Source organism: Aquila chrysaetos, chromosome 12 (assembly GCF_900496995.4).
Source record: "Aquila chrysaetos chrysaetos chromosome 12, bAquChr1.4, whole genome shotgun sequence".
NCBI lineage: Eukaryota > Metazoa > Chordata > Aves > Accipitriformes > Accipitridae > Aquila > Aquila chrysaetos.
The window spans coordinates 5,367,316-5,382,640 of NC_044015.1; the positions used below are offsets into that span (position 1 = coordinate 5,367,316).

A 15,325-nucleotide genomic window follows, 5' to 3' on the forward strand; every position below is an offset into this window, starting at 1 on the left:
ATTACAGGCAGCACAAAGAGGCAGCAGAAGCAATTGTGAGTGAGCCCTGATAGGAAATGGGGAAACCACCTGGAGGTATGGGCTTGGAAGCAGCAAGGAAAGGTCTTCTCTCTTCTCTTGTGTTCAGGGAAGTTGGATCTTCTGTATGGCTGTGTTTTGGTAAAGGAACGGAGTTGTGCTAAGGAACTTCTCTAATTTGTATAATCCATTTTCTCTGTTAGTGGAAGACACAGGTCTCTTAAAGACCTGCTAATTACTCATGTTAAAAAAAAAAAAACGAAGGCAACTTGGTGTCATGAGTGAAATTAAGAATCTAAGAAGAAAGCGTGAGCTAGTTCTGCTGAAAATGGAACAGATCATAGGCATGACATCTACAAACCAGGTTTGCCAAAAGCACTTAAAATACCAACTGGCAGTTTCTCTAGGTGTTGTTGGACTTGACGTAGTAGTTTCCCAGAAGGACAGGGAGAGTACAGAGTAGGCAAAAATGGCAGTGTTTGGAGACAGCATCGCAGTTCCTGAGGTGAGTTTGAAAGCCTACGTACAACACTTCTGATGGGGCTTGAGAGATGGTGATGTGGTGGCCTGCGGTGGCAAGGAGTGTGTTAGTCAGTATCGGAATTGCAGCAAGGACACAAGGAGCCATGCAGACATGTTCCGATACAGGTGTAGTCTTCTGTGGTGGTGCAGGGTGCCCAGAGAAGTTAGCAGAGACGTAGTGTTGGTCATTAATGAGTTTTCTGTGTTTACTGGAAGTCGGAGAAGCTCGGAAGGGAGGGGTTGTACTGCTCTGTCTCAAGTAATGGAAAACCCACTATCTTTAGTAGTTCAGTGGGGTGTTTCAACTTATTAAGTTAAATATTTTGGGAAGTGAGAGGGGGAGATGTCTCACAGCCAGTTTGCGTGGCTCAAATCTGCTGGTTTTGCCGCATCTGTCCCTGGAGGAGAAGCTTCAGTCTGCAGTAGGTGCGAGCTCTCTGTAATAAGCCTGGAGCCTGCCAGCTCTGAACAGCTTGTGGCATGGGGAAGACGAGTCTGAAGTGGGAGGATTCCCAGAGCTGCGCTCATGCCAATGCATCTGTGTAAGCACCGAGGAGTCTGGATGGATACGCATGGATCTCCGTGAAATTGAGCCGTGAACGCTTCGGGGGGGAAGGCAGAAGTTGCTCCAGTCTTCTTCTGCAGCAGCCGTCCAGAAAGAGCGAGCCGGTGGGAGCTCACTGCCAAGACCTCTGAAGGTAAAACAGGAGTTGAGGAAGCTTGTTGCCTGTTGTTGTGAAACTTTTTAGTAGCTGGAGGATGTTAGGTTTAGTTGGCAGGTAGGAGAAATGGAAAGAGGGAAGGAGGCAGTTCCTGGTGACTGTTATGTTGCTGGAAAGATTCCATGGAAGTTGAAGGTGACCCGTTCGGAGTATTGGAAGGTGAAAGTCCTTATCCATAGGAGAGTCACCAGCTGAAGGGCAAAATTTAGAAGCACAAGGACAGACAGTGTGGCTTGTGTGTTTGGGCCACTGACCAGCAGGAGTTAATGTTTCCCAGGATCTGTGCAATGTCAACGGAGTGGGCATTTTGAAGTGGGGGTTTCTAGACCAGATGCTGATGGTTCTTGCAATTAAAAACAATCCCAAGCCAAGTAGTTGAATTAGTCCCAAAGACAGCGGTTGGGAAAGACTGTTATGTGAAAATGGAGAAAATGAAGCTTGAGAATAGGACCTGTGGAATTTGAGCACCTGGGCACTTGAGGTAGTGGGTGAGCTGCTAATTGGTCTGGCTATTGTTAAGGTGAATTAGTGTGGTGTGCCATCACTGCCGGGAAGGGTCTGCGGAAGGTCTCTGTAAAGCGATGGCTCCGGGTGGAACAAATGATTTGGAGGTAGTTGTTTTGCAGTGAGCCAGCTGCCTTTGTGGGGGGAGAAACCGTCCCACCAGGGACCTGCTGTGGTGGCTTTCTGGTGGGGGAGGCTTGGGAAAGGTGGTCGAGATCCTCGTGGTCTGGGGGCATCCGAGCTGCTGAAGTTGTTGCGGCTCTTTCGGAAGCAAAACCAGGTGTCTGCTTTGCTGCTGAGCGTGATAAATGGCAACTAACCCTTGCAAAATGGGAACTAAGGAACCGAGGGGAAAAAGGTGAAAGGACAAAGGCTTTGTGTTTTCTTAAGTTTTGCAACTCGGGAAGAAGGAAATGTCCTTCGGCACCTAAAGAGTAGCTGTGCCGTAGCTCCATCCCCTCGAGTGCTTGATAAACCGTGCGTGGAACGGGTGGATGGGAATAGCCCGCCCGGGTGCCGTGAGGAGCTGCCGCCTCCTCCCCAGCAGCCGCTTTGCTTCGCCGCTCCCGTTTTGCTCTTTGCCGGGAACCACGACTCCCCCGTCAATAAAAGGGATGTGCAAAGCCGTACCCGACTCGCCTGCTCTGTTACTTGGGTTTGGGGAGGTGGGACCGCTGGCTCGAGAGCGCTGCGGTTCCAAACTACCGGGGAACGGCGACCGGCGGCCCCGAGCCTGCCGCCTCTCCCGCCTTGGGCATCGGTTTTAAGGCATCTCCGCAAAGGAGGGGCCGGAGCGGGGCTTCACCGCGGAGAACACGCGGTGCTGGAGCCGTAGAGGGAGGGGAGCGCGTTGCTGGGGCTCTGCCGTACAACCGCCACGTGCGGCCGGGCTCCGCCGGGTCTCCCGCCCGACCCCTCGGTGCCTCCCGCCCGGGTTCGGCCCCGCTTCGCCCCGGCGGGGGCGGGGCGGGCGCCAGCAGCTCCCGGGGCACCGAGCCGGGGCCCGGCTCACGGGCGGGGCGGGGCGGGGCCGGCCCCGCCCCCTTCCTGCGGCGGGGCGGGGCCGGCTCCCGGCGGGGCGGGCGCATGCGCGCGGCGGGGCGCGGCCCATTGTCGGGGCGGGCTGACGTCGGGGCGGGGCGGAGGCGGCGCGGCGGGAGGGGGGGGGGGGGGGGGCTCGCGCAGAGAGGCGGCGTGCGGCGGGCACCGCCACCGCCCCGGCCCGCTCCGCTCCCGGCCAAGCCGCCGCTCCGCCGCCATGCCCGGCTCTATCTACCAGCCCGAGGGCGGACAGCCCGCCCGCGGCCCGCCGCGCTGCCTGGCGCTCCTCAGCCCGCCGCCGCCCGCCGGGCAGGAGCCGCCGCCGGAGCCCGAGCCCGGGCGGGAGCGGGAGGGGCCGCCGCCGGCGGCGGCGCAGGACGAAGCCGCCGCCCTGAGGTTCGCCCTGGACCAGCTCTCGCTGCTGGGGCTGGAGGAGGCGGGCGAGCGCGGGCTGCGGGCGGCGGAGGCGGGCGGCGCGGGGCCGGAGGAGCCGGAGGCGGCGGCGGGAGGCGCGGGGCCGGGCGGCCTGCAGGCGCGGGAGCGCGGCGGCGGCGGTGGTGGCGGCGGTTCCCCACCGGCCGCCGGCGCCGCCGCCGCCTCCTCCTCCTCCTCCTCCCCCCCGGCCGCCTTCGGTAACTTCGCCCCGCACCTGGCGCCGCCCGCCGCGCTGCTGGCCGAGCCGCTGGGCGCGCTGGGGAGCAGGAAGAAGAGCGTGAACATGACCGAGTGCGTGCCCGTGCCCAGCTCCGAGCACGTCGCCGAGATCGTGGGCCGGCAAGGTAACCCCCGCCCCGCGTGGGGGGGGATCCCCCCCTTCTTTGTCCCCCCCCCCCCCCCCCACTCCTCCCTACACCCCGTTCCCGGAGCGCCCCGGGGCTGCGGCGCCGCCTCCCGCGGGATGCACCGGGCCCGGCCCGGCCCCGCTTTATTTGGGTCAGTTTTGGGGCTTTGTCTCCGTGCCCGGTAGCGCGGAGGCGGAAACTTAACGGCGACAAATCCCGCGGCCCTGGAACTCCTCCCGCGGACGCGCCTTCGCCCTGGGTTTTGGGAGCGAGCTGCTCTTCTTTGTGCCTTTCCCCAGCGCGCCGTCTGTAAATATTAATTAAAACTATATAGGCCAGCAAAACGGCACGGGGGGGGGGGGAAGGATAAACACCTTGAGCACACGGAAAGTTCCCGGGCGCCACGCGAGTCCGTGGGAGCTGCCAGGACACGAAGTGCAGGCGAAAGCTTTGATTTTATTGTAGTTGAGTGCCTCTACAGTCCCCCCCCCCCCCCCGCTCCAGCTCGGTATCTCGGAGTCGGTGTGTAAGCGATGCTCGATATCTTGGACTTCGTATATAAATGATAATGAATCCGCTCGTTTATTAGGTGAACGAAGCTCTGCGGGCAGCGGAGGGGCGCGAAGCCCCGCTCCCGCTCAGCTGTCACAAAAGGACACCCGGGCACGCCTCAGCCCCAGCCCTCTCCCTGGGTGGGTGTGCCTGGCGTGGGCTTTGTCTTGAGGAAATCCGAAATAGCCCTTAACCGAAGTTTCACCTTTAAAAAAAAAAAAAAAAAAAAAAAAAACAAGACCCCTAGGGAGGAGAATTTAAGAAAAAAAAAAAAAAAAAAAGAAAAAAAAAGAAGGGAACTGCTGCCTGCAGGAATCCCGGCGGCGATGGGCAGTTCAGCTCGCAGGGAGCCTGACCTCCGGGGGGTTTTTGCCACGCAGGGCTCTGGCATCCCAGCCTTGCCCTCGCTCCCACGGTTCCCATCCCTCCCTGGCCAGGGGGCTGCGGGCCGGGGGGCCGGGGGGGGCATTTTTTTCCTGGGGGGAAGCGGGGAGCTGGGCAGCCTCATTGTTCTCTTTGTTAGCCAGAGCCATGCTGTGATGAGCGCGGTGACATCATGCTCTGCGCTTCCCATTGGCCTGCGCTGCCTCCCAGCCGGCCCCGCTTCCCGGCCTCCCAACTTTCCATGCACCCCTCGCTGGTCCCACCGCCCCGGCCGCGGGGTCCCACCGGACTGCCGAGCCCAGCCGGAGCAGCCGAGCGGCGTGGCAAAGCCTGCTCCGTTGCCAGAAGAGAGGAGCGCGGTGCCGCGCCCTGCTCGGGAGGATCCTGCTTCTCCCTGGGCTGGATGGGGACCTGGATTTGGTGGCCTCGTCGGCGGGCTCTGCAGAACCCCCGGGGGCCGGCAACTCGAAAGAAAACCTGTAATGGGATCCGGCCTCCGTTGGGGAAACGCGGTGGCTCTGTGAGTTCAAGGAGGTTGGAGGAACGGCTGCTTTCGGCCCGGCGAGCTGTCGGGTTGGCACCGTTTCTCGCAGCAGCTGGGTCGGGTGTTCCAGCTGCGGTGAGACCCCAGTGCTGCGCCGCCGGCACCCCGATGAGTTAAATGTGCACCCGGCTATCTGCCCCAAACACCTCGTGCAGAGCTTGGATGCTCGCTAAGCTGCACAGGCTCGTGGGGCTCCTGGAAAAGAGCTTTAAAAACCAAAAGATTATACCAGCTTGAGGAGGGGTGCTGGGGGGACACCATGTCCCACCGGTGGGCTCGGAGGGGACCTGGGGCCGGCAGTGGTGTAGAGCTACCTGCTGCTGCCCTAGCCCGCGGGCAGGAACGGCTCTTCCCAGGGGTTTTCCCGCATGTGTTTCCTGCCCTTCTCCCGGTCTCAGCTTTTCTACAGCTCCCAGCCTGTTCGGACGCCATGCCGTGGCCCTGTTGTGCTGGGTTTTTGGCGTGAAGGGGGCTCGGCACTCGGCAGCCCTGGTTCTCGCTGGTGGGGGGTGCGGTTGGGCGGCATCTGAGGGGACAGGGCCGTCAGCGGAGTGTCTTTGTGCTCTGGCTTCTCTTCGGTACCACCAGCAGCTGTTTTAAATCGGGGATGCGTGAGGCCGGTGCAGCCTGAGGAGGGGCGATACCGAGGTCGTTCGCAGTTGCCTGCCTCTCCAGGTCTCACATCAAGCTTGAAAACGAGCAGAGCCCTTCTTGCTCGCCTCATCCTCCTGCACCAGTGCTGGCTCCTGGGTCCTTCTGGTCCCCAGGTCCCCACGTGCGAGTCTCCCTTGGCCACCTCCTGCGGCAGTGGGGCTCTGGCTATGCAGCAGCGTGGAGCTGAACCTTGGGGTGCTTTGTCAGGCCTGGCATCGTTCCGGTGGCAAGATGTGCCACTGGTGACACTGCAGGGCTTGGTCGGACTCCCTCAGACCGTGTCCCCATCGCTCTTGTCTTTCCTGCACTGCCCAGCCCGGCCGTGACCCGGGGAGCGGGCGCTTGTGGTGCTGCCGCACTTGGAACGTAGGAAGGGATGAAGGCGTGGATGCTGGGTGCCCTGGAAGGGTCTTGAGTTGGGGCAAGGCTGGGTTTCTCTCCCCATACACCATGTGCTGAGGAGCAGCTCTTGGGGCGCTTTGGGACCGGTCCTGCTGTCCCCAGAGCCCAGCAGCCCCTTGCTGCCATTAGGGTGAGTAGGGACGTGGCTTTGCCCATCAGACCAATGCACGGCTGTCCTATGCGGGCTGAGGTGGGACAGAGGCTGTCGGACTCGATTTCTCCTACTTCTCCTTTTTCTTCAATTTTCTCTCCTCCAGATCCACTAATTTAACCCTTTCCAGAAGGGAGCAGCAGCAGCTCAGCAGGTAAATCTTCATTGTGTAGAGCAAATCATCTGTATTTTCTTGACTGAGCTGGAGAGGGGGTTGCCACAACCCCTCGCCCGGATCGGCATCGGTGATGGTGCGGAGTGGTGTCTGCCAGCCGGAATCTGCGGTTTTCTCCTCCCTGCTCACACGGCTACCAAAAGGCAGCATGGCCTGGCGGGATTACGTGGCCGTGCCTTTGCGTGCAAGCCCGTTCATGACTCCTACCGTGGGAGGGACCGTCTCCAAAAAGTGCTGTGGGCATTGATTGCAGTGGTATGAGCTGACCTTGCTCACCAGCAAAAAGAGTGGTGGTGATAACGGAAATCACTGGGGAAAAGGGAGATGGGGAGCATGGGGCGGGCCGGGTGTTAGAGCTGCCCTGGTTCTTGCATGCCGGCACCATGGCAGCGTTGCTCCCTGGTGTCCCGGCTTTGGACGTGCGTTTCCAGCAGCTTCTGCCCCAACGAGGCCGAGAGGGTGATGTGCGGCTGGTGCAGCCGAGAGCCCCGGGCTCTACTCTCCCCTTCTACACCACGTGCCTCTCGTGGGACGGAGCCAGTCATGGCTCCTTTCCTGGGCTCCACTTCCCCATCTGCAACATGCAGGGAGTGTTCGCAGCTTTGCGAAGGATTTGGGAAAGCTGCCGTTTATAGAAGGCGCTGGGATGTTCGAAGGTGAGATCCAGGGAAGGATGAAATACGGCACCTCTCCTCCCTGCCAGAGCACAGCGGGCGTTTTGGTGCTTGGAGGTTGCACAGGGAGACCACAGGCCTTGGTTTCTGGCCCAGCCCGAGCATCTGTAAACTTGCAGAGTGGATTGCTGGGGCTGTGCTGAATCCTCTCATATTTCTGAGCCCTGGGCTGCTGCTCTCTGCTGTCCTCTGCCCATCATGCCGTGTCCTTTGAGGCTGGCCTGGCTGCCTCCTCCCACGTCTCTGGGTCGTAGCAGAGGCAGACGCTCCTGAAGTCGGTCGCACAGATTGATCTGATCGCTGAAGTATCTGCCTGCGCGTCTTGGCTCTGGCACCGGCATCCTCCTCTTCGGCCCGAGGCGAGGAGCCCAGCCTCCCTGCCTCGCTTTTCCCGGTGTCTGGAGAAGAAACAAAGGTGTGATGTGCCTGCCTCCTGCAGCGTGGTTGCAAGGATGAATTAATTACTGTTTGCAGAGAAATGGGAAGAAACGCTCAGCAAGAGGGGAGATGAGATGCAATGGAGGTGCAACCTGTTCTCCTCCACGTCTGGCCCCAGTCCTGGCACATCCTGTGCCATTTGCCCGTAACGGGGGAAAAAGGGGACCGGGAGTGCCGTAATGCCGGATCTGAGGCCAGAAGATGCTGCAGAGCTGGGGAAGAGGAAGGGCAGCTTCTTTCTGCAGTGGGTAGCGTGTTCCAGAGGGCTGAGTGTAAGGCAGCATCGGCTGGCTCCGAGGCTGCGATGAACACGGTCCTCCTGGTCGATGCCATCAAAGGCTCCTCCAGAAAAGCGCTGTTGGCTCTTTCTTGGGTTTTCATAGCTTGGAGCTGGGCACTGCAAGTGCAAAGCTCCTTGGGTAAACGCAGGTGTGGTCTGGCCAAGGGGATCGGCTGGCTTTGTCCTCCTCCTGTGGAGGAGGCCACCTTGTGTCAAAGCAGGTGCTGGCCGGGCCATGCTGGGGATCAGCGAGCGGATGAGCTGCGTCAGGTCTCTTACCTCTTGTCTGGGCAACGGTGGGAGCGCAGAGGATGGAGAGGCACTTCCCAGCCTGCGCTGTACTGGTTTTCATGGGGTCTTGTGACAGTCGCAGCCCTGATCTGACTGGAGCTCCTGGCAGAGGGCAAAGTCCTCTTTGGTGGTGCCAAGAGAGGACATTTAGGGAGAGCAGCTGCCTTGCCTGGGGTGCTGCCTCCATCACCGCATCATCCTGGGAAGAGCTCCCTGAGATTCTGTTTCTTTTCCAAAACCAGCGATTTCTCAGCCCGAGGGCAGGTGGGATGGGTCCAGCCAGGGCGCCGCGGGGCAGCTTTGCAGAATGGAGTGTGCCGGGAGCCATGCCGGGTGGGCAGAGAGCGGCTCGGAGCTGGTGACAGTGGGAGGAAGAGAAGCGGTGCGGAGTTTGGAGATGGGAGGGTTTGAGAGGAGCGTCCAGCTCGCGCCCCTCCGTTTGTGCCGTCTTTGCAGGCAGAGCTGGGCGGTGGTGCGAGGGCTGTGACTCGCTGGGGGCTGCACGTGCTTGAGACCCCCGGAACGAGGGTGTTTGCTTGCAGTTGAGCACGGCCACGGGTTGTCATGATGAGTTTGGGCCCATGGGGACTCGGAGCTCTGTAGCAAGAGCTGTAACGTGGTGACTGAGCCACTCCCAGGCTCTGGTCTTGAGAAGGGATCTGTTGGGGCTGTAGCACCCCTGGGTTTGCTCCCCCTCCCAGGTTTTGGTGGTGTTTCCTTTTGGATCTGAAAGCTGCTTTTAAAGCCACCTTATTTATAGACTGGTAGCAAAGTCTGGCACCTTGTTTTCCTCGTCTCTCGTCGCTAATGCTGCGCAGCGGCCCTTGGCAAGGTAAAACACGGGAATGCCAACTGCTGCCACTTGGTTGAGGTAAGGCGCTTGATCTGGCAATGCCAGGGCGAGGGCATGCCTGCGGTTGGGCTCGCCGGCAATGCCCGGTGGCCCCTGGTCCTCTCCAGAGCCCCATCTGGCACGGCCCCGTTACGGTAGGGTTGTGCTGCACCGACTTCAGAGGGATGCAGCAGTCCGGGATGGTGTTTTCACAGTGTGCTGGGGTGGGGGCTTGTGGAGGCTCATCTGAAATATCTCATACTGGTGTGACTCATTGCCCCAGTTGCAGGTTGCTGGTTAAACCACCTGTGTTGCGCGGTTCGAGTATGTCTGGCTCTCGGCGGGGGGCTTTTGGGGGGCTTGGCCATAGGGTGTCAGCATCTCCCTGAGCATGGGCAGGAGCAGCCTCGGCTCAGCCACCTCTCCGGGGCGCAGATGTGATGGAGGACAGGGGTTGTACTGCTGCGAGGTTGTGTCTCTTCACCAGTTCCTGGTGTTGCAGACCCATAGCTCGCTCCGCCGTGTGGGTTTAAACGCTTTACTGAATCCCAGCTCGGGGAGGCTGCCCATTCTTCCCGGTTGGGGCTTTTAGGACCTGCTCCCTGGGATTCCCCGTGGCTGAGGGGGGGACATAGGTGGAGTTTGGGACTTGGGGGCAGCGGCAGGACACGTTGGGCCCTGGATGGGGCCGCGGTGTCGTCCCAGCTCTGCTCCCACCACGTCCCCGATGCGCCCATCTGGGAGCACTCACCGGTGTGTCACACGACAGAGGCTCCTCGCGCTCAGCAGTGCAAGCGCGGTTCCCGGGGCAGATGCCAGCACGTGGCCTCAGAAAAGCGGTTCCCTGGCCGATGCCTCCTTTTCTGCAATATTTTCCCACGCGGCTCTGCGGGCCGGCAGGGAGGCAAGCCAGCACCCCCGCTGCCCCAGACCTGCCGCCGTCCTCTTTTTACGCCGGGATGGGAAAAACCTGCTCTGACCCGTGGTGCGTTTTGCTGTGCCGCAGGCAGCCCCAGCGCAGCGTGGGCACGGTGGCCCCGGCAGCGTCCGGCAGCCGCGGGTCCCGTGCGTTTTTCCTGCCCTGCTTGTTTGAGGAGGGTGGAGCTGGCCAAGCCAGACACCCCTTTAATTTTTAATCCAGGTTCCTGGCTTTGCCCCTAGGAAGGGCTCGCAAGGAGCAGCCGGATAAACTCTTCCTCCATCTTGTGCTGCCGTAGCATCAGTTCGGTCCCACCGGCGCAGCCGGCGCGGTGGAGCAGGGCGAGGAGGAGCCTCGCTGTGCCGTGCCCCCGTGGGACATGGCTCTCAAGCAGTTCCTGTTCGCAGCTCCTGGCAGCTGCCGATACCTTTGGATCTTGAAATTGCTGCTTCCTGCTGTGAAGGACGAATTTTGGATCTTGGGTGTGAGGTTGGTGTCCCCGGGAGGTGCCGGCAGAGCCCCGCGGTGGCTCCTAGCCCGGCTGCCCTCGCCCGCTGCCACTGTGCTCGTCCCGGTTTTGCCAAGCAGTGGAGCAGGGGGAGAGCTTATAGCGGGTACCAGAATAAATCAGGGAGGGAAACGTGGGAGTTGCAGGACACTGTCTCACTCTGGACAGCCTCGCAGGAGCTGGCACGTGCTTAAAAAAATTTCACCTTTGATGGTTGCTGGTTCTGCCCTACCCCAATGACCGGGCCGTTGCTTTCCCCACCATATGCCCCCAGCCAGAAATACACCTTCCAGTTGTTGTCCTAAATTAGGAAAAGCCTGGTCAAACCCTTCTCCACCCACATTCCCCCTCTGCGTGTCCTCGCAGCCGCTCAATGCCTTCCCCGGCTCCGGAGAACGGGGCAGCTCTGTGCCATTCCCGGCGCTGCCTCTGCCTGGCTGAGCCCGGCCGGTCGTAGGAAGGGTTGAATTTGGGCTTGTCCTGCTGCCCCCCCCCCCCAAGCTGGGAGTGAATCCTTGGGGCAGTGCAAGGTGGGAGGAACATTTGTTTGATTGCAGCAAGTGCTTGGAGGTGGCCTTCAAATGCTTTCAGCCTGGCTTGTATGAAATCCAGAGGGTTTCCCCCCTTAGGAGGGAGATCTCAGCAGGTCTCCTGCCTCCCCAGTTCTATCTGGCTGCTTATCTGCCTGCTCCCCTCCCAGATTCCCCTCCAACCTGCCTGTCGCCATCCTGGGACCTCTGCAGGCAGCAGGTAGGGCACACACAGAGCTGCCAGCACCCCAGGGCAGCCCGGGGCTGGGCAGGGGCCGTGCTGGCTGGTGCAAGCTGCTTTCGAGGTTTTTTTGGAAGAAGTGTCTGGAGAGGCCGGTGTCATCACCCGTCGCCTCCCTGAATGTGGCTGTCGGAGGGGTTAGTGCTGCCAAAAAGCCGGGCTGTGACACCCAGGACAGCTGCTACTCACTTATTTTGACAGTTTTTTACTACTTGTTATTCATGATGCTTAATGCCCTGGTAAATGCACCGTGCTCCGGTCTCCGGGAATAGCATGACCCCTGTTAGGGCTCTGCTCTCCAGCTGCTAACGAGCGCGGGTTGATTTGCCTAGTTGGGACAGACCTGCACGAACGTCGTGCGCCGCCCCAGCCCTGGCTGAGTCCAACCTTCCAGGGCTCTCCCTTCTCCAGCCTGGCAGCTGGAAGAGCAGCCCTGCCCTTCCTCAGGGAGCGTCTGGGAAGAGGAGGAGGAGTGCTCCGAGCGGAGGAGCCAGCTGGGCGCTTGCGGCTGCCTTGGCCGTGTCTGCGAGGAGTCGAGCTGTCCCCGTCGGTGTGCGGCTATTTATCGATGTGGATCTGCAGCAGCAGCGTTTGCAGTGGACGGGGACGATCTTGGGGCTCTGATCGGGCAGCTTCCATCCCCGCGGGCTCCTGGCTTTGCTTTGGGTGCCCCGCAAAGCTCAGGGAGCGCGTGGGAGGTGGGAGACGGGGTCACTCGCCCTCGTGTGCCGGGAGCAGAGGGTGGCCAGCCAGGCTGAGCTCCCCGGTGCGGTGTGCCTGGCTCATGTGAATTTAATTAAGTGCGTGCACTGGAGCGCAGGCAGAGCGGATGCAATTAGCAGGGCTGGGGTTGCAGGGAGCGGTGCTGCGCTTGCAGCCGGAGGCGGCTTCTCGGCGAGAGCAGCAACGACCGGTCCCGAAGGAGAGCGGGAGCCTTTCGCTGGACGGGCGCTGGCAGGGACTCGCAGCCACAGCCCAGCTCGCCCATGGGAGTAAAGGGGCAGGGACTTGCCCGGAGCTGTGCGAGACGAAGGCAGAGCTAGCAGCAAAACCCCGATTTCCTTCGTCCCAGCCTGGACTCTGCCTGCTGAATCATGTTCCTCGTGCAGGGGAAGCAGGTCTTTCCAGAACGGGGAGAGCCGGTGCCCCGTGAGCACCCTTGCCCCAGCCGGCGAGAGCACAGCCTCTCTGCCCTGGGGTTTCTTCCCTGAGGGCAGGGAGAGGGAGGCGGGGGTGCCTGTGCCGCCCACCCGTGGGGAGCCCCAGCTCCCCCATCCCTCCGTGGCCATCGCTGCTGCCGCTGGGGTGCGGCCGGGGCTGTTTCTTGGGCTTAGCTGCTGGCTGAGAGGTGTCGACAAACCTGCAGGATCCAAAAAAGCCTTTTCCTTCCCTTCCATCTTCAGTGTGGTTTTTTTTTTTTTTTCCTTGCACCTCCTTAAACACCTTTCGCGTAAAACCGGCTCGCCATCCCCTCAACAGCCCAGAAAGTGCCCCCACGGCTGCCTGCCCCAGCCCCTCTCTGCCCACGTGTTGTCCCAACCTTCGGGAGCTGGGCAGCAGTAGGCTGCGTCCCACGGGTCCCCGATCCCCGCTGCGGCGCGGAGGAGGTGGTGGCAGAGGGTCAGGCCGGTGCCAGGAGCCTGGCGTGTCTCGGACGAGCCGGCGCGGCCCCCCAGCACCAAGCTGCGAGCCCTTGGCTGCCTTTGAGGCGGGAGGGACCCCTCTCTCCGAGGGTGTCTGTGCTGCAGGTGCAGAACCAAAGGGACCTGCTGGTCCTGCATCTCCCCATCCTGGGCGGGCAAGGGCTCTCCACGAGGTCTCAGCTTTGACGTGTCATTTTTTTTTTTTCCCCTTCTCGCTTCGTAGGCTGCAAAATCAAAGCCCTACGCGCCAAGACCAACACGTACATCAAGACGCCGGTCAGGGGCGAAGAGCCCGTTTTCATCGTGACTGGGAGGAAGGAGGACGTGGAGATGGCGAAAAGGGAGATCCTCTCGGCCGCCGAGCACTTCTCCATGATCCGAGCGACGCGCAACAAAGTGAACGGGCTGACGGGAGCGATGCAGGGGCCCCCCAACCTGCCGGGACAGACCACCATCCAGGTGAGGGTCCCGTACCGTGTGGTGGGGCTGGTGGTGGGCCCCAAGGGAGCCACCATCAAGCGGATCCAGCAGCAGACGCACACCTACATCGTGACGCCCAGCCGGGACAAGGAGCCCGTCTTCGAGGTGACGGGCATGCCCGAGAACGTGGACCGGGCTAGGGAGGAGATCGAGGCGCACATCACCATGCGGACAGGCTCCTTCATCGACGTCAATGCCGACAACGACTTCCACTCCAACGGCACCGACGTCTGCCTCGACCTGCAGGGCAGCACGGCCAGCCTGTGGGCCAAGGCCCCCCACCCTGCCCGCCGCCCCTCGGCCGCCCTCCGCAACGACAGCCTCAGCTCCCTGGGCAGCACCTCCACCGAGTCCTACTACAGCGGGCGGGTGGCGGACGCCAGCCCCACCAGCCCCTACAGCACCAGCAGCGGCTTCACCTTCAGCGAGCCCCCGGCCCCGCTGGGCTCGGAGGAGTGCGACTTCGGCTTCGACTTCTTGGCCCTCGACCTCACGACCCCCACCACCATCTGGTCGCCCTTCGAGCGCTCGGGCAACCCCTTGCAAGCCTTCAGCAGCTGCTCCTCCATCAACAGCTCGCAGAGACGCAACAGCGGCGCGGCCACGCCGCGCCACTCGCCCACCCTCCCCGAGAGCGGCGGCGTGGCCCTGGACCACCCCTTAGCGCGCCGCATCCAGAGCGACCCCGTCAGCACCTTGTCCTGGCTGCCCACCCAAGGCTCGCTGTCCTCCTTCTCCAACAGCACCGGCTACTCCTCCTCCTCCTCCCTGCCCGGCAGCATCTCCGCCGCCTCGGGCTCGCCCACCGACTCCAGCAGCTCCGACGGGCACCGCAAGAGCTCCCGCGAGTGCATGGTGTGTTTCGAGAGCGAGGTGATCGCCGCCTTGGTGCCCTGCGGCCACAACCTCTTCTGCATGGAGTGTGCCATGCGCATCTGCGGCAAAGCCGAGCCCGAGTGTCCCGCTTGCCACACTCCCGCCACGCAAGCCATCCACATCTTCTCCTAGCCGGCTCCGGCTCGCCAGGGCGGCCAGCCCTCCCCTCCACCCCAACACAACTTTTTAAGGACTTTAAACTGTTTAAATCAACCTTTTTATTTAATAACGGATCCGATGGGCGCACGGGGTGGGGGGGGGAAGGAGAGGCTGCTGCTTGCTGGCTGGAGAGGTGGAGAGGGCAGGACGGCGGGGCGGGAGGGTGGCCGAAATACAGGGGGTCGGGAGGGGTGGGGAAGAAGGGGCTGACGAAGACAATGAGGAAGAGGGGTGTGAGACTGCAGAGAGGAAGAAACTCCAATGTTTACAGAATAGCTTTAACTCTTCACCCAGCTGTGGCGGCTGGGAGGAGGAAGCCCAGCTGTTCTTCAACAGTCCTTCCCAAATAACAGTATTCAGTTTGCAAAGTTAAATAAACAGAAAGAAAAGGTCCGGTTGCACTTTTTATTTTAGGACACACAAGGGTTGTCTTTTATTTTTTTAAAATCATTCTATTATTATTATTATAATTTTTTTGTTGTTGTTCTTTTTGTATGTAGTTATTTTTTTGGATGATTCTTGACGGTTCTATAAATATATATATATATTTTTTTTTTGTAACGCAGGTCTATCTTCTATTTTGCCAATGTGAAAACTGCCCAAAAACGTGTGACGAGAGGTTGGGGGTCCTGGCTGGAGGGGCTGGGCCGGGCAGGGGAGCTCACGGGATGGAGGGGGCACAGTTAACACACCATGTCGCAAAACCCAGACAGATTTCTATCACCTTTTTATTTTGTGGTTGGTTTTGTTTTTTTGGTTTTTTTTTTAGTTTTATTTTTTTATTTTTTACCTCTTTATGTATATGTAGGGAATTTATAGGAAAATATGTACTTTATTGAATAAATTTTAAAAACTAAAATATATTTTATTTTAAAAAGAAAATAACGGACCTTTAACCTTACATGGCTAAAGTACTGATTATATATTTGCTGAGCTGACTTGACGGTTATGAAAATTGTATCAAGAGTTTTATTTTTTGACTTCAAAGCCTTCTTAATAAAGA

At 60.1% G+C, this 15,325-nt stretch overlaps 1 protein-coding gene across 1 annotated transcript; it reads left to right on the forward strand.

Annotated features, from left to right (window-relative positions):
- The first annotated feature begins 2,928 nt into the window (after nt 1-2,928).
- On the forward strand, nt 2,929-14,460 carry MEX3D (mex-3 RNA binding family member D). Its single transcript, XM_030033933.1, has 2 exons — nt 2,929-3,586; nt 13,031-14,460. The coding sequence occupies exons 1-2, from the start codon at nt 3,025-3,027 to the stop codon at nt 14,293-14,295; spliced, it is 1,827 nt and encodes a 608-aa protein (XP_029889793.1). The 5' UTR covers nt 2,929-3,024; the 3' UTR covers nt 14,296-14,460.
- The last annotated feature ends 865 nt before the right edge of the window (nt 14,461-15,325 follow it).